Consider the following 26,808-nt stretch of genomic DNA (forward strand, 5'->3'; position numbering starts at 1 on the left):
TTTGCATTACTCTTTAAATATGTATCGTAGAAAATTGGCTTTGGTATTGCATAAATCCGAATTTATTGTATTTTTCATTAATTTCAAAGTTTTAATCGAAAATATAACCGGTAAAAGAAAAACAATAATTTTGTGCAAAATGAGGTCGTGGGGTTGGTTTTAACAAAATGCACGGGGTAGGTTCTAACGCGTTAATATTTGCCCCGAACATTGAGTAAGACTGACTTTTATAACCAAAGTTGTATGTTGATTTATTAGAGGAGTATTTTTTTTGTTATTTTATTTAATAAAGATAGATTTAGTAAGTTTTAAGTTTATTACACATGTTTAAACGGTAAGGAGCCGAATTCCAATGATCATTTGATGATCAAAAATTATTTTTTGTTCTTTGATTTGAGTAATGCTGATTGAGTGAGTCAGTTTATTTAACTAATAAAATTTAAGTTTTCTGTTTATTTTATGAACGGTAAGGAACCGCATTTTATTTTATTATTGTTTCTAATAAACATTGATTATTATTTTGTTGTTTATCTTAGCCAAAATCCCATTCCCAACTATAAATCATTTCTTACCCCCGCTGTTAAAACTTTCCCCAGCGATGTTAAAACCAACCCCAAACCGGGGGTAAGATCTAACAAGTGACTTGTTTGGCAAAACTCGATTTTTCTCAGATATGGTAATTATTATATACATTTTGTTGTACTTTACGTAAAGCTCATTAAATTTGACATCACGTACCAAAAAACCATGTTTTTTGCTAAAGCAGTTTAGAAAATATTACGCTCAAATCAAAATTTGTTAGGACCAGCCCCAGTCTCCCCTACTATTTTCCTATAAATGTAGGAGATACTCATTGTGTATTGCTTGTAATTTATTTCATGGTTAGTACTAAAGCAAATGCCTGGTTACTGCAAATTATCTATGATTGGAAATTTTCTGAATCCCTCCCAGACGATTGGACGTTGGCGGAGGTCGTGAACTTCAGTTTTAATCAATTGAGAGTGTTATAAATATATCCAGCAAAAAATGTCATTTTTGTAAATAGACTAAAGACAAAACAATATTTATCATATTTCATGTTAACATGGTGTTTAACTGGTCCATTTTGTAGAATGTCTGTGTAAGGGCGCCGAGTACTTTCACAGAAAATGCACCGACACGAAGGCATATTAAGCGAAATACAGTGGTTTCTTCTGTACTGGTAATAGAAGCGATTTTGCTACAAAAATGGGTATCTGATGTGCTCGCGACTGTACTTAATTGTCGCAAAATACAGTTTCGAGGACCTATTACAACGTCCATTTCAAAAGCACTAAAAGAAAAGAAAGAGAGAAAAACATCGTGTAACAATGTCATTCTTGTCTACCGTGCACAATAAAGTAGCATGAAGTTTTCGATTGAACTTTCGTTCAATCTGTCTTTATTTGTCGTTAAGTTGCAATCATAAAGTTTATTAATTGCTCGCGTCTTTCTTTGAACAGACTTGGGAATTTTCACACAAATATTAATAAGCACCTACTCAGAACAGAGGACAACGTTCTACTCGTAAGAGTAATTAAAATTACTTGTAATTATTAGTAATGTATTTTTGTATTAGTTTTGAATTAATAATACCTCTCCATTGTTGTATACGTGTATTTATAGCTTTAATAGTTGTTAAAAGTTGGCATTAAAGTTGTGTGGTGTTATAAGTGTGGTAAAAAAAGGTAATATTTTAACGTAGGTACCTACTGTCACACCGTATTGAATATTTTAAGTAAAAGAAAAGATTAATAAATGTGTGAACACGGTCTAACTAAAAGCTTTAATAACAAGTTGTAGGTATACCTATAAGACTAGAACTGCCAATTATAAGGTTAATAGGTCTTAAATGTAGCATACAAGCGATATTAACGTTTAGCTCAACGTTAGATCATGTTGACAAGACGATGTAATTAGAATCGATCTAGTAATTTGAGTCACATAATGAGAAACAGTCTCATTCTAGCCCAGGAAAAACAGATAGTTCACTTTAAACTTACAATTTTCTTCTTCAAATAAAGAAATAAATAAGAAAAAAAAATGCTTGCATAATATAAGAGTCAATCCAATTGTTATTAGTCTTTCTGTGTTCTTCATGAGTGTCACCTATTTTTATACATACTTTTAAAAAAAACTAAAGGAATGTTTTGGCCAATGGCAACAATTACATCCTACTTAATGACATTAGTTACAAAAATATGAAAATTTTACTTAAAGGTTTTTAGTATCTCATTATCAGAACACAGCTCTTTCAAAACACTACTGGGAAAACCACCAATGAATTTATCCTAGGAAGAGCTTCTCTTTTTATTTTTAGATTCAATCTCTTTTCTGGACACCGGTTGGGTTATCACAATGATTTCCCAACAGCCACAAATAGATTTCGTTTTTTAGGCGCAAGCTTTTTATAGTCAAGGGCGTTTTGCTTTTCTTATTGGACTACCGAAACTGTTTCTGTGATGTTGGTAATTAGATGAGATACTTGGCGCTGCCGAGTTATTTTCGACCGCATAAAGAGCCCGCAAATCCAAACATAACAGCATTAATGGTTTCCCCTGGATATACAGGCGCGAGACAGGTGGGTTAAAAGCTTATCAGAGAATTTAATAACATCATGTAGCTTAAGCCATGTTCTAAACAGGCTGATCGGTGCATATAGGCTGGGTTTAATTAAACGGTACACATCTAAATACGGGTTCCACTTTTCTTTTTAAGATAAGCAAACCTGGCTAAAATGTTTAAAATATGTGATTATTTTTTGCAAACTTTGTATGCCACTGTTCTAAAGGTAATTAAAAATATGGTAATGAAGAAATCCATAAATTCCTAGACCTTTTAGTTGGGTTGAATGAAACCAGCTCTACCTTTTTTTGTTTGTTAGTTAAATTGATAGTTTGAAATGTTATTTCTGTGAAAAAAATCACAAAAGGTTTCCTGCCACGTCTCAAAAATACATTTTACATTTTAAAGTACTTATTGGCATTGTTAACGGCTGAAAATACTATAATTTGCGACGAAAAATGGCAAAACAACTTTTTCACTCGTACCTATTCTAAAACAACGGTCAGACATGAATCTACACTCTTAACTCGATTTAAGCCTATAATGAATTGTATTTCAATTTGACCAATCACACGTTTATATCGATGGTCCAGTTTGAATCGAGTTTTGAATGTTGTTTGCAAACTAAAACCCCTAAGGTAACTTCGACAATGTAATCGTTCTCGGTATTCGCAATTTCACAAAGCAACTTATTTTATTTTAGTTAGGTAATACTTAATCTCTACTCAATAAGGGCTCTTCAAGTTCTGAATTTCATAACTATTACTATAAACCATTAAATGTTATTGTTTCAACTCAGCTGGGCATTTAATCGTACGATTATATTATTAATCGTACCTACTTAAACTCACTCTCCGCTGTATACTGTTCTAATTTTTTTGTATTAGAAAGGTAGTCTACCTGTTTTTCTTACTAATAAAATACTTAATGATAGTTTAATAAAAATAATTACCTATGTCTGGACTAGAAATTAATCATTTTCTATCAAGAACTGTACAATTTTCAACTATCTTGCCTCAGTAACCAATATTAATTTTCTGGCTTATTTACACGTGGTTTTCACTTTATCACACAAAAACTCATCCCTATGGAATCGTTAGACATATCTGGGATAAAAAGGAGTCTTTTCTAAGTATTCGGGAAGGCAAATTTTGTTTATAAGAAGTAACTGAGCGGGTTGATAGGAAGATAAAGTACCCATGGGAACGGGAGCCAGACTTTGGTTATGTAGCATAAAACCTCATTGAAACACAGGTGCTTATACTCATTCATTGCTCATGAATTATTAAACTATCTTCATAATAGAAGGTAGCTTAATTAATTAGTATTTATGAATAAATATTCGAAACGTATTATATCACTGACAATTCCAAAGAAAAACAACTTCAAACACTTTTTGGCCAAGAATTTATTAATAACTTTTTTACACCTCTAATAAAGTTTTTCGAATCGCACTTTTAGGTTATGGAATATAATCTTACGAAAAGCTTTTGTTTGGTATCTCTTATCAAATTACAAGGTACTATTTAAGGTTCAAGTAGTATTTAAGGTTTTTTCCGTGGGAGAGCCACGCTTCGGCATGAATGGGCCGGCTCGACCGGAGTGATACCACGGCCTCACAAAAAACCGGCGTGAAGCAGCGCTTGCGCTGTGTTTCGCCGAGTGAGTGAGGATACCGGAGGCCCAATTGGGGGGGAATGGGATTTAAAAGGTTGGCAGCGCACTTGTGACTTCACTGATGTTGCGGGTGTACATGGGCGACGGCAATTGCTTACCATCAGGTGATCCGTCTGCTCGTTTGCCTCCTATCACATAAAAAAAAAAAAAAAAAAAAAAAGTACCTACACTCCTACAGTAACGGAACATTAGAGTTAAGCATTAACAGAAGATCATTAGAAGTTAGCTGATGTCGAAGCCTGTTGTTAATGGCATCTCCGCTGGGATCATTAATTCATCTGACGTTCAAACGAGAAGTCTGTAAGCAGCAGCAAATACTTGTGCAATTGGCAAAGCATTTTAATGGAAACGGACGTTAAGCTACGGTTAACACCATTATATTCCTGTTAATACTGTTCTATTAATACAACAAACTGCTGCTGCTCATTTTGGTTAATAAAACACTTTTTTTCATTAGAAGACCCTTAATAGAATTTTATTAGTATTGCTTTTTGGCACAGGCTTACAATATGAAAGGCATTTACTTATTTAAAAAAAAATATTTTAGGTACATCTAAATAATTGATTAATATTTTTGTTCTTTGGTCTGCGTAGGCTAAGACTATCTTCTGTATATGCCAAGCTAATAAATGTATTCAGAAATCTATACCTTATAATATTAAACTTCAAGTGCTACACATACATCTTTGAATAGGCACTTACCAAGATACCTACTAAGGTATACGTTATTCAGAGTAAGTACTCACAGTGAAGCATTATAATTAGGGTACAAATTAAATTATCGTATCCATTAAACCGAGGTACAAATGGTACATCCTTGGCACGTCCATCTATAAATTATTCACAAGTCCCGGACGAGGACGCGTATAATCAAATTCTGAATCAAACTTGCTATCATTAGCACGGTATAGAAACGGCTTCAAATGACATACCATTCAGTTTGGGATTTAAAGTGGAGTCGTTACCGTATATACGTAGTGATGAGGATCCTATTAAAGTTGCTCTCATTCTACCTTTATTGTCTCATAAAACCTTCAACCCTCATTCCGATGGCAAAAATATCCAACCTAAACTGGTTTATGGTTATTTTTATAGCATCCTCACAGGAGATTAGTAGAGGCGCTTAGAAGCAACATAGTCTCTCGTTTTTGAAAACCAATAGCCAAGATAACTGTTCTTGTTAAGACTTATTAAGAGATAAAGATAACAGTGAATATATTAGGTACACACAATGAATACTTCTCTAGTTATTGACTGATTGTAAAGATGCTTTGGTACCCCCAAAGCATCTTTACAATCAGAAAATCTGTAATTTAAAAAAAAATGGTTTTGTTTTAGATTGTTATGTATACCTTCTATTTGTAACACCCTGTATTCAGGAATTAACTGATTGGTTATGATAATGGTGTTTTTCGACTAAAAACAAATTATAAAACCATTTGGATTACTTAATCTATCATCGCTTTTTCGAACGATGCGACTTAATTTCACCACTTTTCGCCAACGAGCTCTCAAAATCTCTGTAGTACAGATATTTTAATAAAACCCATCATTATCTTTTCATCAAAATATGATGAACATTTTTAAATTAAAAAATATTGTCTCGCACCGTATTTTACTTTGATCAATTCCTCCAAAAACAGGCAACAAAACCCTTCATAAAATGGAGTTGGGGTGTTACGTACATTCCAATTAAAAACGATGGTCATTACGTGCAACTGGAGTTAGCTAGAGGAGAAATACAGTTGCAAAATCGCACTTATTACAAAATAAATAAAGTGCTACAGTTTTTCCCTTGATGTGCTGTCTGTAAACTACGACCATTTAATTGCCTTCTACTCGAAAAATAAAGTGGAGGTGAATGACACCGAGTCTATTGGAAACTTTGAAATTAACACTCGCTTTTGATTTCTTCAGCTCGTACAAAGGAGGCGATATTGGTGAAATTGTTTACAAAAGTAAAAAATAATAAGTACCAATTTGGTATTTTTTTGTTCATAAGAAAAAATTTAAGTTCAACTAGATGAAATTTATTTTATTATGTTTCTAGTCTAGAGAATATAGGCGCAAAATAATAATTAACTTTTACAAGACATTTTAGAAGGACATTTTGATCATGGTTAAATTGTTACTTATTATCATTAACGAAAAAACTTTTTTATTGCTGCCAAAAAGACATTATATGATTGTACGTTTATACACCTACTAATTACGTAAATGGATGTTTAATTACATTATAAAAACTTATTAATGTTTCAAAAGCTCGAAGGAACAATAATTAGAGCCCGCAATATCATACCGACATTATACTTAAGTTACCTACTTAATTTAATTAAGCGTGAATTTTAAGCTTATTAAGAAGAAATTGTGGGCTTTTGATTCTTCTCTAATTTATGATTATAGTTAAACAAAACGTAGTCTCTGATTAAAACGTTTACTGAGGCAAAATGAGAAATATACACTCTAGACAAACAAAACGACCTACGGGGACTATTCAGTGGGTAATTTTATTACTGGCTGAAAAAACATCGTAAAAGCTGCCATAATACTGTATAGGCCAGTAGAATTAAACACAAAAATTGATTAAATCGGAAATAATTCCTACAAAAGATTTTTTTGCTTTAATGGCTTCATTGGTTGCCCGTTAAGACTCTCCTAAGTTTTCGACTTCGACGGAGTTGTGCTTAAGTAGTGGGGGCCCCCGAAAGGGGCGTTTTTTCGGTTTTCTGGTTATACCGCGTAAAGGACTTACCCTATCGAAAAGTGGTCTTCATGACGGTTGAAGGGCACTTTATCTTGCATTGAATAAGACCAAATTCATATGTTTTGGACAAATCGTTCTCGCGCTAAAGTTCGGCAAAGTAGAAAATATACGTACAATTAATGACCCTCTCCACGTCCAATGGCTTGTTACCCACATCCTTCCAAGTCTTGAAAAGGGCCACCTCAACCAGTGTAACCCTATCAAGGCTTACGAGCTTGATGCGCCTATCCTTGTTCCTCCCAGCCGTTCCTTAACTGCGGTTAGTGCACCTCTTCCTTGCACTCTCCTGAACGACCCTGTGTAACCTACTGTGGCTGTCCCTCTTCCTTGCACCCTCCTGCACGACTACGTTGCTTAGCCGTATGCCTGGTCCAAGGTTCGACGCCAAAAAAATCAACAATAACAGATTCATATTTTTGGACTACCCGTTCTCATGCTAATGCCCATCAAAGTTGTATAAATTTTACATATTTATGAAAATCTAGCCGTGATTTCGCATGTGCGGAAATGTTTTGATCATTTTTCCCCGTTTTCGCAACACTTGTCAGTGATGCTCTGCTCCTATTGGTTGTAGTGTAATAGCCTATAATCCTATAGCCTTCCTCGATTTATGGGCTTATTCAACACAAAAATATTATTCAAATCAAACCAGTAGTTCCTGAGATTAGCGCGTTCAACCAAATAAACAAAGAAACTCTTCAGCGTTTATAAGTAATACTATTAGTATTATTAATAATATCTTAGTGTTAGTGTACGTGTTATTTACATAGTACTATGTTGTATAATATGTCTAACATACTAGCTTTCAGTCGCGACTTTGTCATGAAAAATCTTATCTTAATACATGTAGGTAATTAATGTTTGTTGTTGTTCAATGTACATATTTATTTGATTTCATGAGTTGTGTTCGTTCATTTTCCTTTATCATCAGTCGCAAAACATAATTATCAGATAAAAACTTTTTAAAAGGTAATATCTCTTTTTATATTCTACAAAAATCCTACTCCTACTAATATTATAAGTAAATGCAATAGTTTGTATGTTTTCTTGTTACTCAATCACACAAAAACGGCTGAACGGTTTCGAATACAGGTCATACACCCAACTTTTTATCTCGAAAAAAGAACAGGAAACTGAAACGGGCCTGCTTACCAAGATATACTCGGACGAAGTACTATAGTACTATGTAAATAACAAGTGCACTAACACTAAGATATTATTAATAATACTAATATACTTAGTATTACTTATAAACTCTGAAGAGCTTCTTTGTTTATTTGGTTGAACGCGCTAATCTCAGGAACTACTGGTTTGATTTGAATAATTCTTTTTGTGTTGAATAGGGGAGACTGGGGCTGGTTCTAACAAATTTTGATTTGAGCGTAATATTTTCTAAACTGCTTTAGCAAGAAACATGGTTTTTTGGTACGTGATGTCAAATTTAATGAGCTTTACGTAAAGTACAACAAAATGTATACAGGGTGTTAGGTAAATGGGTATATGAGCCGACACTAGCCCATGTTAACATAGGCATATAAATGGTATGGTGAAGTCAGAAATTTGATATCGTGATTTAATTTTTTTTAATTTTCATACAAAATAAATTTTATAAAATCCGATATGTATGAAAATTAAAATAATTAAAATGAAGATATCAATTTTCTGACTTCACCATACCATTTATATGACCATGTTAACATGGCCTAGTGTCGGCTCATATACCCATTTACCTAACACCCTGTATAATAATTACCATATCTGAGAAAAATCGAGTTTTGCCAAACAAGTCACTTGTTAGATCTTACCCCCGGTTTGGGGTTGGTTTTAACATCGCTGGGGAAAGTTTTAACAGCGGGGGTAAGAAATAATTTATAGTTGGGAATGGGATTTTGGCTAAGATAAACAACAAAATAATAATCAATGTTTATTAGAAACACTAAAAAATTAAATGCGGTTCCTTACCGTTCATAAAATAAACAGAAAACTTAAAATTTATTAGTTAAATAAACTGACTCAATCAATCAGCATTACTCAAATCAAAGAACAAAAAATAATTTTTGATCATCAAATGATCATTGAAATTCGGCTCCTTGCCGTTTAAACATGTGTAATAAACTTAAAACTTACTAAATCTATCTTTATCAAATAAAATAACAAAAAAAATACTCCTCTAATAAATCAACATACAACTTTGGTTATAAAAGTCAGTCTTACTCAATGTTCGGGGCAAATATTAACGCGTTAGAACCTACCCCGTGCATTTTGTTAAAACCAACCCCACGACCTCATTTTGCACAAAATTATTGTTTTTCTTTTACCGGTTATGTTTTCGATTAAAACTTTGAAATTAATGAAAAATACAATAAATTCGGATTTATGCAATACCAAAGCCAATTTTCTACGATACATATTTAAAGAGTTATTCAAAAAATTAAACACGGTAAAAAAGTTCATTTTCCTGTGAAATTGGAGGCGTCTGACGCAACCTGCTCCCGTGACGCTTGGCCGGCAACTGACAGGTCTAGACACATTCGCGCTTATTCGTAGGCACAAAGTGCGTTGGAATTAGCGTGGTAAGTCGAATAGGTTCTATGTAATTACGCTGTTAGTATTTACCCCTGTTAAAACCAGCCCCAGTCTCCCCTAAGCTCATAAATCGAGGAAGGCTATAGGATTATAGGCTATTACACTACAACCAATAGGAGCAGAGCATCACTGACAAGTGTTGCGAAAACGGGGAAAAATGATCAAAACATTTCCGCACATGCGAAATCACGGCTAGATTTTCATAAATTTGTAAAATGTATACAACTTTGATGAACATTAGCATGAGAACGGGTAGTCCAAAAATATGAATCTGTTGTTGTTGATTTTTTGGCGTCGAACCTTGGACCAGGCATACGGCTAGGCAACGTAGTCGTGCAGGAGGCTGCAAGGAAGAGGGACAGCCACAGTAGGTAACACAGGGTCGTTCAGGAGAGTGCAAGGAAGAGGTGCACCAACCGCATTTAAGGAACGTCTGGGACGATACGAACAAGGATAGGCGCATCAAGCTCGTAAGCCTTGATAGGGTTACACTGGTTGAGGTGGCCCTTTTCAAGACTTGGAAGCCTGTGGGTAACAAGCCATTGGACGTGGAGAGGGTCATTAATTATACGTATATTTTCTACTTTGCCGAACTTTAGCGCGAGAACGGTTTGTCCAAAACATATGAATTTGGTCTTATTCAATGCAGGATTAAGTGCCCTTCAACCGTCATGAAGACCACTTTTCGATAGGGTAAGTCCTTTACGCGGTATAACCGGAAAACCGAAAAAATGCCCCTTTCGGGGGCCCCCACCACTTAAGCACAACTCCGTCGAAGTCGAAAACTTAGGAGATTCTTAATGGGCAACCAATGAAGCCATTAAAACAATAAAATCTTTTGTAGGAATTATTTCCGATTTAAAAGCTAATTCTACTGGACTAGTATGATTAAATTACGGTTTCATCACCGCAGAGTGAAAACCACAACTACCCGCATTAGAGGTTTTGCTTTGTGGTTCTTTGTATTGAATCGAGCTAGTTATTGCTGGCTGTCTGCCTAAGTTAGGCAGTAGGATGAAGTTAAAACCGGGGGAATATTATTCAAAGTAGGTATAAAGTTAAAATGCTTAAGGCCTGTTTCGCCACTGGGTGATAAAATCCCTATATGTCATAAGACTTCTCTGGATCTGGGTCTGTGCTTCGTCCGATTGATTGATTTGTCCTCATTTAGTTTGAGTTGTTGTGGAGTTGTGACTTCAGTTTTTATAGACTACACATATAGAAGAAGGAAAAAAGTAGAATTAAATGGCAAGAAAATCTAGCTTATTTTGTTCCATATTTAAGCTAGCTGCGTACCTCAGCAGTAGCTACATAGGTACAAAAAAACGTTTTAGCATAAGAATGGCAAAATGCTTATTTATTATTCATGGCTTTGTTACCGATATGTACATAGATTTATTTTGTAAATACGATTGTTCGATTGTCGTTTCTGTAGATTTTCCGTTGTGCTTACTCGAGTAAGATAAATGGCTTGTACCGGCTGGATATCCAGACGGATTTTTTTTTACAAAATAGTGTGCTTACCATGAGTTTACGTTAGGTGTGCTCGCTAGTGACTGCGTAAAAAATGACAATAAATGTATGACAAATCGTACAGCGCCCCTAGCGGCAACTTTCGAGAACTAAACTCTTCATAGATTTTTTTGACGCACTCGCTAGCGAGCACACTTAACGTAAAGTCGTGGTAAGCACACAGTAAGTTAGAACTAATTGTTCAATTACATTTTACCTTTGCGTGTAATCAGAAGTTTTATGGTAATTTTAATAAATTACTAGGTTATATTAGTCAAAACGTAGCCGCGGCTAAATCCCAATTTCCACTGGGAGCAAAATATTGCAATGAGCTCGAATGCTTAATCTAGAATATTACGTTTATAGCTATTTAATTAATTATTACAAGTATCTTTTTATCTATTCCTGACATTTAATAAGTACATTAAGATATTATTAATAAATAGGCGCCTGTCATAATCATTAGTAAGTAGAACGAGCCGCAGATTATCCCATCAGTCAGTGGGAAGAAACTTCGCGCTAATTTAGAAGTTATCATCTAGTTTCCGCTTAGTACAGCTTTAACTGACTTTAGCTGACTAAGTATGCGGCCTACTTATTACAAGTTATATTCCAACTTTCATAGTCACTAGTAATACTCAACTTTCGTAACGTAAAAAATGTAGTAAGGCTTTTATTAATTTCGTTCATAGGTAGAGCTACTGCAATTTTTTGATAATGTGTAGACGATAGTCACTTCAATATGAGCACTTGGACCGTTTAAATGTCATATTCATCATAGACAATAGACATTTATCTATACACTTCTTTATCTATACTAATATTATAAAGAGGTAAAGTTTGTGTGTTTGTATATTTGTTAAATTGTAAGGGGTAATCTCGGGATCTACTGAACCGATTTTAAAAACTCTTTCACCAATAGAAAGCCACATTTTTGCTGAGTGTCATAGGTTATATAAAAAACCGACAAATTCCACGCGGGCGAGGCCGCGGGCGGAAAGCTAGTTAATAATATAAAGCTGAAGAGTTTGTTTTTTGTTTGCTTGAACGAAAATTTCATGAACTACATTGGTCCGATTTGAAAAAAAAAAATTGTGTTGGATAGCCCATTTATTTTAGCTTTTTGTCTATTTAGCATCATCCTCATGCCAATAGGGGCATTTATATTATTCAAACTATTTTCACGCGTACAAAGTCGCGGGCACAGCTAGTGGTTGATTATGTTCGTTGATTGCAAACGAGCGTCAATTCTACCTAGTTGCTGTGGTTTTCAATGTCAGTCAGTCATGTTGATGTCGCTACAATCCGAGCCTATTGTCGCACAGTAACTGGCTGTTACTTGAGTTATAATTAAAATGGTTTGTAACCGTGTATCTCGATTTAGAGACATAGGTACCTATAGGATTTGTTTGTGAATGTGGAATGGTGAATACAGAGATCAAATTTTGTCTCTGGCAGATTAATTAAGTTTTCACGTACCTATTGTTGTTACTATTACAAGTATACAGTATCTGTTGAAGGAGTTTATTACTTTAGGTAGTTAATGTCTAATTTGACTTAAAATAATGAACTTCGTTAACGATAACTTTCGAAAAAACTCGACCCAAGTTAAAGGCTTTAATTTTTCATTACAATTTTAAAGTTGCTTCATCAAAGTTATAAACTTAGGAAAAAGGTTAAATTTTCTTGACTAACTTAGGTATCATGTTAAAAAGATGGTATTCGATTCCTATGGAGGTAAGTTTTAACTTGGGAACAAGACCCTTACATTAAACTCTTTTACTTTTATTAATTAAAGGTACCTACCCAATATTATACTCCTGACGTCCTAAAGTCAACCTCGTTCCGATTTATAAATCCGAAGAGGTTGGCTTTAATATTGAAGAACATTGTCCCCAAACACTAATAGCAAACAAATTAAGTGTAATATTGGAAAATTTTGAAGTAACCCAGTAAGGCAAAAGTGGCAAATTTTTTCATTCATGCGTGGCCAATCAGTGAGCATCTAGTGATAAATTCCGTTTAAATTAAACCCTCGATCACGTTCAGGAGAATTTTCCCGGAAAATTTCGTACATATTCAAAGTTACACGCTCATTTACGTTCCTACGTGCTGTTGTGTAAGCCAACATGTTACCTACATCAAAGAGTTGGACCAAAACATTTGAAGCCAATATACCTAATATCCATCCGTAAACGTATCTACAGCAATGTTTTTAAGTCTTTTTTAATCAATACCATCAAATTTAAGAAGTTCTTGTCTAAAGTTAAATTCTTTAGTACCAAACATTTGTAACTGTCTGGCGAGTCCCGACTGAGTGTTAAGTACGAGTATCTCAAGTTTATACATATTTGAAATTACTTATATTTTTTTATCACTGCGACCTCAATTTATATATTTACAGTTTCCATTCATCTTGTTGCCTTCGGAAGAGGCAGAGGCATAACTTAGGACGTTAAACTTTTAGTACCTACCTAGGTCTTTAATAAATATTTCAAAGAACACAAAGGGAATACTTAACACATTCTCTAGAGTTAAGTAGCTTTGATATTACTTTTCTCTTTGCAGTTTATTGAAATCAAATAAGTATCATAGTAGCTACCTAACAATATTCCATATCACGACAAAATTGTTGCCACTTAACTGTTCTGATTTGACAAAGGGAAGCTGTAGCGGAGGTATTTTGTGAAAACGAGAACTTTTTTCCAGGGTTGATGACTTGATATCTGACAAGAGTTATTATCGCCATACAGGATACCCAAAACGTTTTTAATTTACACGTAAACGTGCGATATAACACGAAAGGAATTTCAGAAAAGACAAATTACGATTGACTCCGTGGCACTATCGCACTTCAGCGGGATAGTCTATAAAAAATGCAAAGCAAACTGGCCACGTGACACCATCGCATGTGACTGTGTGTGAATAAACCGTCTCAATGCCAAATCAAATGCCGCTATATAAAAACAAATGCCAATTTATAAAAACAAAAATGAAGACTAGACTCGCGGAGAGTTCCATTTTCGAAAACATTTATTGTTTTTTTTTAAATAATTACAAATGGCCAGTTTCAGAAACTTTTACGTGCGATGTGATTATTCCTTCAATATCTTTTAGTGAATAGGAAGTAGGTAGTTGCTACCATGGCGACTAGCCAACGCCAGTCGCCAACTGATTTTCTATTGTCCAGAATAGTATGCCAATAACATCAGTATTTATGACTAGTGTTCCCGGGGCCTATAGGCTTTTAGGCCTAAAATTAAGCTTATTTAGTTCTTTTTTTGGCCATGATAGACTACTAGGCTTTTAAAAGGATACTCATTATAAAAAGCCTATAGGTTTTAAAAAAACCCGTAGGCCTAAAATAGCATTTTAGGCTTTATTTCCGACTAAAGTCTTTTTCGAGTAGTAGGCTTATTATAAGGCTATAGCCATTATTCAGGCTATGGCTTCGTATGAATGAAACAAAGTATTTTTGTATTGCATTTATTTTCTAATTAAATAAAAACGTTATGCAAAATATACAGGGTGTTAGGTAAATGGGTATATGAGCCGACACTAGCCCATGTAAACATGGTCATATAAATGGTATGGTGAAGTCAGAAAATCGATATCTTCATTTTAATTATTTTAATTTTCATACAAATCGGATTTTATAAAATTTATTTTGTATGAAAATTAAAAAAATTAAAATGATGATATCAAATATCTGACTTCACCATACCATTTATATGACCATGTTAACATGGGCTAGTGTCGGCTCATATACCCATTTACCTAACACCCTGTATAATTTCTTTTTTGATATATTTTTTTTAATAAAATTTAACTTATTTCTTGCTTTTTAGTAAACTAATTATTACCTTGATGTTACCACCGAAGGTAGGCAGTACATTGAGACCATATTCTTCATGTCTAGTGTAAAATAATATTCCCTACAAAATACAGGTTACCATATCGGCAACCTAAAAAGACCTTAAACCGTCAGCCCAACTTAACCTTTAACCAGTGACACGTAGTCTGACAGACGTCTCATGTTTTTCAAATTCTTAGAATTGACCACTTCCCCTCGCTTGCAGCGACCCAGCGTCTTAGTAGCTTTTGTTTTAGTGCTAAAACGACCACAGAAGAAGGCAGACGTGTTATCGGTTGTTTTGCACGTAAGTTATACGAATTAGAAAATCGATCGTAGCCTGTGAGGCTACATGTCCCTAGTTGTCATACAAAAACTTTTACACTCTACTTTTTATTTTAAGTGCAAAAGGGCAGAAAAGACTAGGAAATGATAACTCCAGCCCACGAATTCATCAAAGAATAAAATATTACGAACGGTCAGTCAATCGTTTGAACCTTTTGAACCTCGTCAAGGTTCAAACGATGGACCGTCTGTTCCATCCTGAAACAAGTCAAGCCAAGCAAAGGGCATGCAGTATTTGTCTGCCTAAACTACACAAAATGACAGTGTACACAGCGGACAGTGGCGGCGTAAGAGGGGGGGGGGGGTCCGCCCAGGGTGCCAAGCATCAGGGGGTGACAACGGAGTGACAACTCAGTCGCGAAGATTAGTGCCCACAGGTGCATCTGCATGACAAGGACGTCGCGCATCTGTTATGTCATGATAAGAGGGTGCATGCGATTGGTATCATCTCATCATAATAATATAGCTCATGACTTAGTACTAAAATCTTTCGGCTTCAAATCGGTAACCCGAAAATTCTGGGGGACACCAGACCATTCTGGGGTGCCTTAGCCCCCCGCAATATGAACATCCAACTTATGGTCTTATGAGGGGTGAGAAGGGGGGGAAGGGGTCGCCCCGGGTGCCAAGCCATGCTACGCCGCCACAGTACACTTGTGTTGGGGTGTTACAATCCCTTATGTTTGCAATGTTCTCGCCTTTTCTGCAAAAATTGCCATTGATTTTATGCCAAATGTAGCGGGTGTCAGAATTTTTATTTTTAGTTTTCAGAAGTGGCTTTTATGTTTTTTTGGTTTCTGTATTATTAGATTTTTAGTAAAAAGTATTAAATTTGACATAGATTTATATAAAGTCTATTAAAATGCTAAAAAAGGACCTCATATCAATTGAGGCTGAAAATTACCACTAATTGGTAATTATAGTTTTTTTCTATGTAATTATAAAAAAAATGATTGAATTCATTTACATTTGTTTTATTGACATACCAATTGTTAAATACAAATACAATTTTAAAGTAATCCACATGTAATTTTGTCAATTTTTTGATTTCGAAGTAGTAGCCTGTGAGACGTCATGTCCCTTATAGTGTTATAAAATAGTCATGTCACTGGTTAAAGGTTAAAAACATGAAAGAATACAACTATTGGTCTATTTGTACCTATAATATTTAAATAATTATCCTCCAACTCCTAAGCATTAAGTAGTTTTACCTTCTATCATCAGCTCATCAATAATTATGAGATCATGATTAATTCCAGGAGCGAATACTTGAATAACTTAAAAAGTTTGAAAAAACGATATACGTGCCTATAAAATTTGAGGGTTGCCCTCGATTTCCCTAGGATCCCATCATCAGATCCTGACTTGGTAACAATGGGACCACCTCAGAAGTGTACCCTATCGAACAAAAAAATAATTTTGAAAATTGGTCCACAAAATTGACGGAGTAATCGGTGAACATACATAGAAAAAAAATACATACAGTCGAATATAACCTCTTCCTTTTTTGAAGTCGGTTAAAAATAAATAAAATAGACCTAGCCTAAAGGACTAAAAACCTTTATAGGCTTTTTAGCCTTTCAAGCCTTTTAAATATGCGCCTAGCCTACAAAAAGGCTAAAAGCCTATAGTAATCGGGTGGACAAAAAAAAAGGCTATGAAAAAGGCCTAGCCTAAAGGCCTAAAAGACTTTTTAGGCTTTTTTCCCGCTGTAGCCCCTAATTCATAGGCTAGCCTTAAAAAAAAGCCTAAAAGCCTATAGGCCTCGGGAACACTATTTATGACTGGCCTATTTTAGTGGTCTGCAAACAAAAACATAGAGGCTCTTCATTCATTCAAAACGTCTAATATAAATTTCGTACTATAGATAATCGTCCGTCGAAACACCTCTAAGTACCTACTTTTGTACTCGTAATATTGTAGCACATTATTCGTGTTCTGTTCTGTGGCACAGGTACACATTCTTGTATTTTTACAATAAGGTTGATGAAAAAAAAACAATTTAATAAAAAATCAAGACATTATGAAAAACAAAAGAAAGACTAAATTAATAACATCTGAGCTTTATTTATTCACCATAATGATATTCGAGCTTCATCATACATTCTTCAAACGAAATAACGTTTTGTGTTCTCACTCAACTCACTGCGTGAATTCCTTCCCGAAACAATATCAGAAACATTCGTATCGCTACAGTTTTATCAAATAAAGCAATAAAAGAAATACTATTGAATTGAAAATGGAGGAAACATTTTTGCCGAATATAGGGGTTGATATGTGTGAATAAGATGTTAGGGGTCGGAAAGATAGCTATTATTATGCTTGGCGGACCGACGCTCAAATAGCCGATGCGATTGAGTATTGTGAAAGTTGATACAACAATAAATAAATCAGGACTGTATCAGAGAATGCCTACACGTATAGGGGATATCGACCCTTAATAAAAGTAACACTCACAGCTGCAAAATATGTATACATCATGAGATTGAGTTGAGAGCTATTTTTAGCGGAACATGGAAAGTTTTTCTGCAACGTCAACATTGCCCGATTAATTAAGCCGTTCGAAATTAACCTCAACACACACGTTACAATTAAGGCTCAAAATCTAGCGAACGTGTGCTGTTTAACCTTTAACTACTGACGTGGGGGCCTCTCAGGCCTTGCAAAAGTAAAATTGTTGAATTTCTTCTCTCCCACGTGCACGACACACTCGAATCTTTTAGTACCTTCGAGTTTCATTGCGCCAAGCCTGTCAACAACGGTGCACGTGATTGCACGCGCAATTTCAGTAGGTAAATTAATTTTAAAGTTTCTTGTGGGCCTCTCAGGCCCCCACCTCAGTATTGGCGTAACTTTTTTTATCTATAGTTTTCATTTAGTTATCGTCTTTTCTTGAAATAATTTGAAAAAATCTATAATATGGAGCCCACAGTACGTCGTCCGACAGAAAGCGGTATCTCGGAAGTAAAAATAACCAGAATTTAACGAAAAATAGAAGAACAGTAGTTTTTGGCATGTATGCTAGGAAATGATAAGCCTGTACCTGTTTATCAAGATTTAAAAGATGAAACCAAGTGCCATACATGTATTTTGAAGATTCAAATGAAATCTACATTTTAAAAACATGTATGGCTTCCTTCACTGAGCAAAGCAAGTTTATCCAGACTGTGTTTAATTCGCACTATTTGATGTGTGTAATTTTTTTCCCCCTATTTCATATTAGGATTACTGATTTATCGTTAGCTAAAAAGACTATTGAAAATTAAGATTCTAAGTTGATTTGTTGAATTTTTGAATATTTTTCATGATAACTTTGTGAATCATGATTTCACGAGATTTTTGCCAAAAATGCTACATGTTTTCTAAATATTGAAATAACACGTACTTATTAACAAATAATTTACATAAAAATCGTTTTATTGTATTTAAATATAACCACTATTAATAATTATGAAACATAAAACCCTAAAAAGATTAAATATTTTTAAATATAAGCACACATATGTACGGGCCTCTCAGGCCCCCACGTCAGTGTTTACGTGAAATTAAATCCACCTCAGTAGCTAAAGGTTAACTCAAAATAAAGTATAACATGATTTGAAAAATAGGTCACGGATTAGTCGCCGAAATAAATGGTGCTTATCCTAAAAGCTTTGAATTACCTAATTTAGGCTAGCGTTCTAATTACTTTTAGTAAATTAGAAAGGATCTCCCTGTGGAGAGTTACTGGAGAGTAATTGACCTGATGATAATGATGATTTTCTTTTCTCAGACCGAAAAGCAGTGTCTCGCCGAGGAGTCGTGCGTGCGGCGCTCCAGTCGCACCGACCGCACGACTCGGATGCTGCTGGCTGTGCTGGGGCTGTTCCTCTCGACTGAGGTGCCTCAAGGCCTGTTGGGCCTCGCCAGTGCACTAGCTCCAGACTTCTTCAAGAACTGCTATAGCATGTTCGGTAAGTCATTGCATATACTCCCTTACTAAATCAAGATAATATGTATAAGATAGATGTAAGACACAAGGCAAGACTGGTACCACAAAAGGATGATTCGTGGGTAAACTAGATTGATACTGGCTGTGCTGGGCCTGCTGGGCCTCGCTAGTGCACAAACTCCAGACTACTTCAAGAACTGCTATAGCATGTTTGGTAAGTCATAGACCACACTCACTAAGTCAAAGGCAAGTACCAAGAGGATTATTGCCAAGTGAAGTAGACTAGGCTGCTGGCTATGCCTAGGCTGTTCCTCTCGACGGAGGTGCCTCAGGGTCTGCTGGGCCTTGCCAGTGCACTAGCGCCAGACTTCTTCAAGAACTGCTACAGCATGTTCGGTAAGTCATTAAATATTAAGTACCCACTCCCTAAATCAAGACAAGACTGTACCTATAGATGAAGTGGATTAAGCTGCTGTTTGTGCTGGGGCTATTCATATTGACAGAAATGCCTCGAGGCCTGCTATACCTTGCACCAAACTTCTTCAAGAACTGTTTGGTAAGTCATAGACCACACTTCTTAAGTCAAATGCGATCTGACTGTGCGGGCACGAGCAAAGAACGCAAACCGCACCTCTCACGATTGCTGACAGATTGTCTTGCCCGGACCGTAGACCGTTGCTCTAACTGATAATGTTGTTCATACATGATGCGGGCTGCTTTCACTTTGACCGGACCGCAGACCGCAGAACGTATCCAGTGTGGCAAGTCCTTAAGTCATAGATACATTTTCTAAAATAATTAAACTACAAATGGGCTGAAATGACTACGAAAAAGCGTCGAATGAGGATTCTTCTAGTCGTTAAAAATACTTACGCAAAGATTTTGAAATGTTTGAAAACCCCAAGGATAACGGTTGAATTGTATAATTGTTAAACGTAATATTAAACTCGACTTAGCTTTTAGAGACCTAAGTACGCTATCACTACTGGGCTACCAGCCTATTACACGCTACAGCAATCCAATTTGCCAAAATGTCTTTCCTATTCGAGTTTCTATTGCTTCAGGATTTTAGTTCCCTTTAAATTCCTTGGATTTTGTAGAAACTTTGTAGCCAAATGACCGTCTAGATTGAAAAGAGCCAACCTTTATTGAAAGTCAGATGTAAAAAGTAAGGTACTTGATACAAATAAGGCCTACCTAACTTTAAATGCTTATATTTCAATAAATATTAACGCCAGTCAACAAAAATAAGGTTAATTAACTTGTTCCATCCTTTAATTTTAGCAATATTACAAAAAATAACACAATTTATAACTAAACTAGCTTTCCGCCCGCGGCTTCGCCCGCGTGGAATTTTGTCTGTCACAGAAAAACTTTATCGCGCGCGTCCCTGTTTCAAAAACCGGGATAAAAACTATCCTATGTTCTTTCCCGGGACTCAAACTATCTCTATGCCAAATTTCATCAAAATCGGTTGCGAGGTTTAAGCGGGAAAGCGTAACAGACAGACAGACAGACAGAGTTACTTTCGCATTTATAATATTAGTTGGGATCTGTTCAAAATAAGCAAATTACGAAACCACTGATTTTGGCTTTAATAAATCACCTACACGGAATATATATATATATATATAATAAGGCCTATATGATTCAAATGCCTGTAGACCTTAAAATTGAAGTTGTAATAAACAAAATGCGGTCTTTTATCATTAAACACGTCGATTTGTTTGCGTTATCAAAATTTTACATACCAAGTAAACAGAAATATACTGTATATCTCTACATAAACTTAAATTCCACTTATTAAGAATAATACATAAATTAAAGATAAAATTAAATATTCATAGTAACAAAGTAATGATTCCTTACTTAAATTATCAAAAAAAAATATCAAAAACAAACAATATTATTTTTTTGTATAGGGCTTATTAAAACACCGTGTTCGAATAAGGCCTACACATAAAATCTTTTAAATAAATCAGTTTAGGAACATTATTTAGTCTTGAATTTTTGTAAACAAAATGAGACCTCAATTTTTGTTAGAACCAGGGCATAAAAAGGCTTCTGAATCATCTTTACGAACTCCTACACAATCTTTGTGATACCACCAAAAGCAGTCCTTTATGGTCGCATATCTGCTACATTGTCTTCGAGACAGGCATGATAATACCAGCTTTTATTCTCCTTTCCTTTAGAATTATACATACGGCTTTTTTTCTTATTTTTTATTGGTTTTGTATCTTTTTTTACAGGTTTTGTGTTTTTTTTCGACTCTGTTTTCTTTTTCTTTTCTGTGCTGTTAGTAACATTCTTATTTAGTTACTCTTTGACTCATTTAGTTTAATGAATTTATCCGTAATCAGGTGTTGACATTAATATCTAATATGGCCTACCATGCTGAAATAAGGCCTAGGCCTTATAAGATATCTCGCTCTTGTTGTCTTTAAAAATTTACAAATAATGCATCTATAGCCAGTAGTACAAATTAAGGTAATTATTAGCTAGTAAGAAATATTTAGAAACGATTACTAAGAAAAACTTAATCTAAAACAGCGTCATTTTACCGAAAATTTAAGATGAAATCGCCAGATTTTTATAAGAGAGCACGAAATCACCCACCACCTTAGAAGAACGCGTGCCAATTGGTGCTGGGATCGTGGATCGGGACGCTCTTGCACTCTACCGGGTTGTAGGGCATATGAGTACGTGTCCTTGAAGTATTATCCCGGTTGGATTTATTTATCTGTGTTTTCTGATGCATAGGCCTTATTAGAACGTAGGCCTTATTTGTATCAAGTACCTTACAATCTGAATTTTAATTACAGTTTCGAATCGTTATGAATACGGAGGAGAGTATAATTGAAAACACGGTAGGGATTAGGGCATTGTGTATGTGTCGTCGATGAAACAGGTAGGTATTTGAACACATCCACAACACGTATCAGTTAAATGAACAGCTTTTAAAGCATTTAAGCTTGCAAATTGCATTAATTACTTGCGCTACATAAATGTTGCCAGCTTTTCAAATGGTTTATGCAATCAAGAGCTTTGCTACACGTATTAATATTGAAATACAACAATAGGAATAGCTTAAACGTATACCTAAACACCTATTCAGATGATTTAAATTCACAACATTTTCGCCCCAATTTTCAACAACATCAGCAGCAGTTGTACTCGTATATGAATTTATTGCTGGGAATATTTGAATAAAGCATTTTGACTCTAAATGCGACGTTTATTTAGATTCAACCAGTAACGATAGCAATTAAGCAATGTTTTCTAACGAATACTAACGTCCCATTTCCACGATGGAATTTTATTATTTCTACCAATTAGAGTTGGCTGAAAAATAGACAACTATTCGGTTTGGAATTGTAACGTTTAAATGGAAAACCGAATCGTTTCATCGCCGAAGGAATTTCTAAATACACATGAATTTTTTTGGCTTAAACATGAAATTTTAGTTTTGTTTATTTAGGACAACCAAATAGACAAATATTATTACTAGCAAAAGGTTGAAACAATGGTACTTGTTATTTTTACTTTACATCCCAAATGTATATTTTTTCAAGATAATTGGGGTCAGTTTTGCAGAATTACTCAAGCGCACCTAAAAGTTCTAAAAACAAACGCAAACTTCATTCGCTATAAAGTTTTACAGCGCACATTCGTTTCGCGAAAGCAAACAACTTTATTGCATCGAAGATTCGACGTCTTCTTTTAACCTGGTTCCATTGTTTTTCAGGTCACTCTTGCGATTTGAACTGTATGTTACAACTGTCAAAATATAAACAGGTGCGCTTAAGGTGAATGAGTCAGATGACATTGACTTCATGATCTTGAAGATCATTTTACCAAAACAAATTTTGCGAGTCATCAAACAATAAAGCATCGAAATAAATATTTTATCAATGACGATCGTGTTAGATACCGTACCGTTAAAACAACTTAATCACGGACGGAAAGTGTCAGCAGCACCCAAGCGAACGAGGGTGGCGGCGAAAATTGGATTTTAATATGTATACAGCAGTCAAACGTGTCTGCGCGATTCTAATGCACCGCCTGTCATATCAATTTCCATATATTACGTGGGATCAAAGCCGGCGACAGTCACTGAAATGCCCAACATGGGGATAAGCTAGCGTGAAAAATAACTGTATTACTTAAGGTACATTCGAAGTCCTTAGGAAGTAATAAAAATGTCACAAAAATAATAAAAGATTGATTTAATACTTTTCTTCAGACAGTTTTATTCTATCTGTGGCAGGCTTGTCTATTATTATTATTATACAACACGCGAGAAAAGGCCTTTTAGGATGTAAGTAACAAAAAGAGAAAAAGGTGTTTGCTATTAAAGGACAGGTGGGCATCAAAGAAATATTACATTCTTGTAGTTGAACTGTCGTCGCGGTGGATCTTTTTTTGGGTCTAAAAGCTCTTGTCATCTTCACACTTTATTTATTTTATTGGACAGTTTCAAATTGCGAAAACAATTTTGATGATAATCGAATTCTTAGCAATCTTACGGAGATTATTTTCGTGAATTCTTCGTCTATTCTGAAAATGTAATGTAAAATTATTTACTTAGCTTGATTTCAGAGAATAACAGAAGTTTTAAACTTTACGTTTTTATAGCTGAGTAAATAAAAAACTATTAGGTATAAGTACCTACCTTATATAAGTATTCATATTTTTCAAACACAGAAAAAACAATATTAATACTTCCATTAAAATAGCGTTTTTCTAAAAGTACGCACCAAAAGTCTACAGGAGATGCGTTCAATGTTAGTAATCAATCAAGTGGTCACTCGTTCGTGCGGCCGAGACTAATGGATAGTCAAATAGTTTTAACTTAGTGGGTATCGATCCCGATACTTCCTTTATCTATGGAAACTGTAGTACCTACTTGATGGATGCTACATGAAACGAGTTTAAAAACTTGTTTCACTACTTTACCCATAAAGATCATGCCTTTTAGGAACCTTTTATCTGCCAGATAAACTACTTTTGGGGTTATGTGTCTCATAGGTATTAGGGTTAGGTAAAGTAAAGAAACTTTTAGATTTAGTTAGATACGAGTTACTGTCTGAAAATTTATTGGGACCTGATAAAACTAAGCAATATTGTTACATGTCCTTGTTATAAGTTCTCCCATTCTCAAATACTTAATTTTTACTTTCTTAGTTACCATTCTTTGTTACTTAAAGTTATACAGATTACTTTGTGTTGTTGGATATCCAATCCAATTGCTTAAAACCTGAATATGCTAAAATCTTGACTACCTACATATTTTGTGAATGAATCAATCCCAAAAACTTAGTTTTTACCAAGAGCGGTATTTTAATAATGTTTGGTGAAACACATTTTTTTACCATTATTAATATGTAGTTATCAAGCTGTGTTTTAATTTACCTCCACAGCGAGTTAATCAACGCCTGAAATACGTGCGCCCACACACAAGTTAGGAAATGAACACCTAAACACGTCTTAGTTCAGGTTACGGTGTATGTAGTTATTTGATGTAACACCTCGCTTCGGTGTAATTTTAGGTTGTACATAAAACGTCACGGCGCGACGCGACGTCTGGGGACCTATTAAAGGTACCTATTATGTGTAAAACCGAAGTGAAAATTACCTTTTACTGTCTCTAAGCGTCTTTAACCCACTTACTCCTACCAGGCGTTATAACACCGCTAAAATGTAGTTCGGAATATCCTCAGATAAATTATAAAAATATCGAGAATTTGTTTACTGTTTCTTGTATTTTCTCTTCATTACGAATCAAGCTGTAATTGAGTATGTTCGATATCGCATATTTGCTTTATTTTGTTAGTTTTTTATTATTTTGAATTCTGTAATTTAGTTTTGTGAAAAAACGTCTAATAAAAGGTAAGGTATTTCATAAACTTGCTAGTAATACCTCAGATTATACTAGTTATTATTTTAACTTGTCCCATTTTGAACTTGTCCCAATTTATTTACTGATTTTTATTATAAATTTAATATTGTAAAAGGTCTCTAAACTCATCACTGTTTCTGTTTTATGTAATTATATGTGAAATATCGTTTAAATCTGTGTATTGCATTGTGTTTATGGTGCAAATTGTGCAAATACTTAGGACCGATTTGACAGTGCAATTTCGAAAATATTACGTTGGATTTTGTTAACATTGTTCTATCTTTGGAAACAGGTACCTATTTGTTTTATATTTACAACAGTAGTGCATATTTTAGAAGCGAAATACTATTAGTGTGACCTTATACTGTCACCCGCGTAAGAGGTTATATTTACCTACAATTTTATTAACCTCCAATTATTGATCAATTGATCCTTTGGCATTTACTTTCTAATACTTTATTATTTACCAAAAGCAACAATTTATGTATGTATGTAAAAATTAGTAATTATATTAAAAAAACAAATAAGTTGATTAAAAAACAAAAATGCTTATACAACAAAGTAAACTATACAGTGTGAGTCACGTTAAAGTGTACATATGAAAATAGATGAAACTAGACCTATTTTTATCGACAAAAAAGAGGTCAAAAAATTTTTGAGATTTTTTTTTAATTTTTTATAGAATTTTTTTTCTTCAAATTACTTATTGTAAAGAAAACGTAATAACTTTTAAACTAAGCGGTATATCCTGATAAAATAAAAACAGTAATAATGCTAAATAACAGGCGATACTAAAAAAATACATAAAATACACAAAAAAGGCCAACAAATAATAAAAAATGATACTTTTTGAAAAAAAATTGCTTTTAAATTCGTGTTTTTTTGGTTATTTGAGCAATTTCTCCAAAAAATGCCCCTATAACAGGTGGTTTTTATTACTTTGTATTATTCTCTATCGTATTACCTTCGTAAAACCAAAAATCGCATGTCTCTATCCCTATCACAACGTTTGCAATGATCGTTTGAACTAAGCCTCTCTGGGCGCGCCATTCAACGCTTCGTTAACAACGAAACTGAAAATGGCTCTAGATTTGTAATTTTGATAAAGACAAGTTAGATTTCAAATAAAAACAAAAGATTTCGAAGTAAAATAAGCATTTTAGTTAAAATTAAAATTGTCTCTACCTGTAGCGGAGAATAATGTTGTGTCAGGCCTTTGTTCAAACGATCATAGCAAATGTTGTGATAGGGATAGAGACATGCGATTTTTGGTTTTACAAAGATAATACGATAGAGAATAATACAAAGTAATAAAAACCACCTGTTATAGGGGCATTTTTTGGAGAAATTTATCAAATAACCAAAAAAACACGAATTTAAAAGCATATTTTTTTCAAAAAGTATCATTTTTTATTATTTGTTGGCCTTTTTTGTGTATTTTATGTATTTTTTTTAGTATTGCCTGTTATTAAGCAATATTACTGTTTTTATTTTATCAGGATATACCTCTTAGTTTAAAAGTTATTACGTTTTCTTTACAATAAGTAATTGGAAGAAAAAAAATTCTATAAAAAATTAAAAAAAAATCTCAAAAATTTTTTGACCTCTTTTTTGTCGATAAAAATAGGTCTAGTTTCATCTATTTTCATATGTAC

The 26,808-nt window shown here is 34.4% G+C and overlaps 1 protein-coding gene across 2 annotated transcripts in view; it reads left to right on the forward strand.

Moving 5' to 3' along the window:
• The window catches only part of LOC135071909 (G-protein coupled receptor dmsr-1-like), an 82,924-nt gene that overhangs the window by 30,674 nt on the left and 25,442 nt on the right, over positions 1-26,808 (forward strand). For both annotated transcript variants that reach the window (XM_063965775.1, XM_063965776.1), the window contains exon 3: positions 19,093-19,273. In XM_063965775.1, coding sequence (XP_063821845.1) covers positions 19,093-19,273 — 181 coding nt within the window. The remainder of the gene's footprint in view (positions 1-19,092; positions 19,274-26,808) is intronic.

The sequence above is a fragment of the Ostrinia nubilalis genome, chromosome 5, assembly GCF_963855985.1.
Source record: "Ostrinia nubilalis chromosome 5, ilOstNubi1.1, whole genome shotgun sequence".
Lineage (NCBI taxonomy): Eukaryota > Metazoa > Arthropoda > Insecta > Lepidoptera > Crambidae > Ostrinia > Ostrinia nubilalis.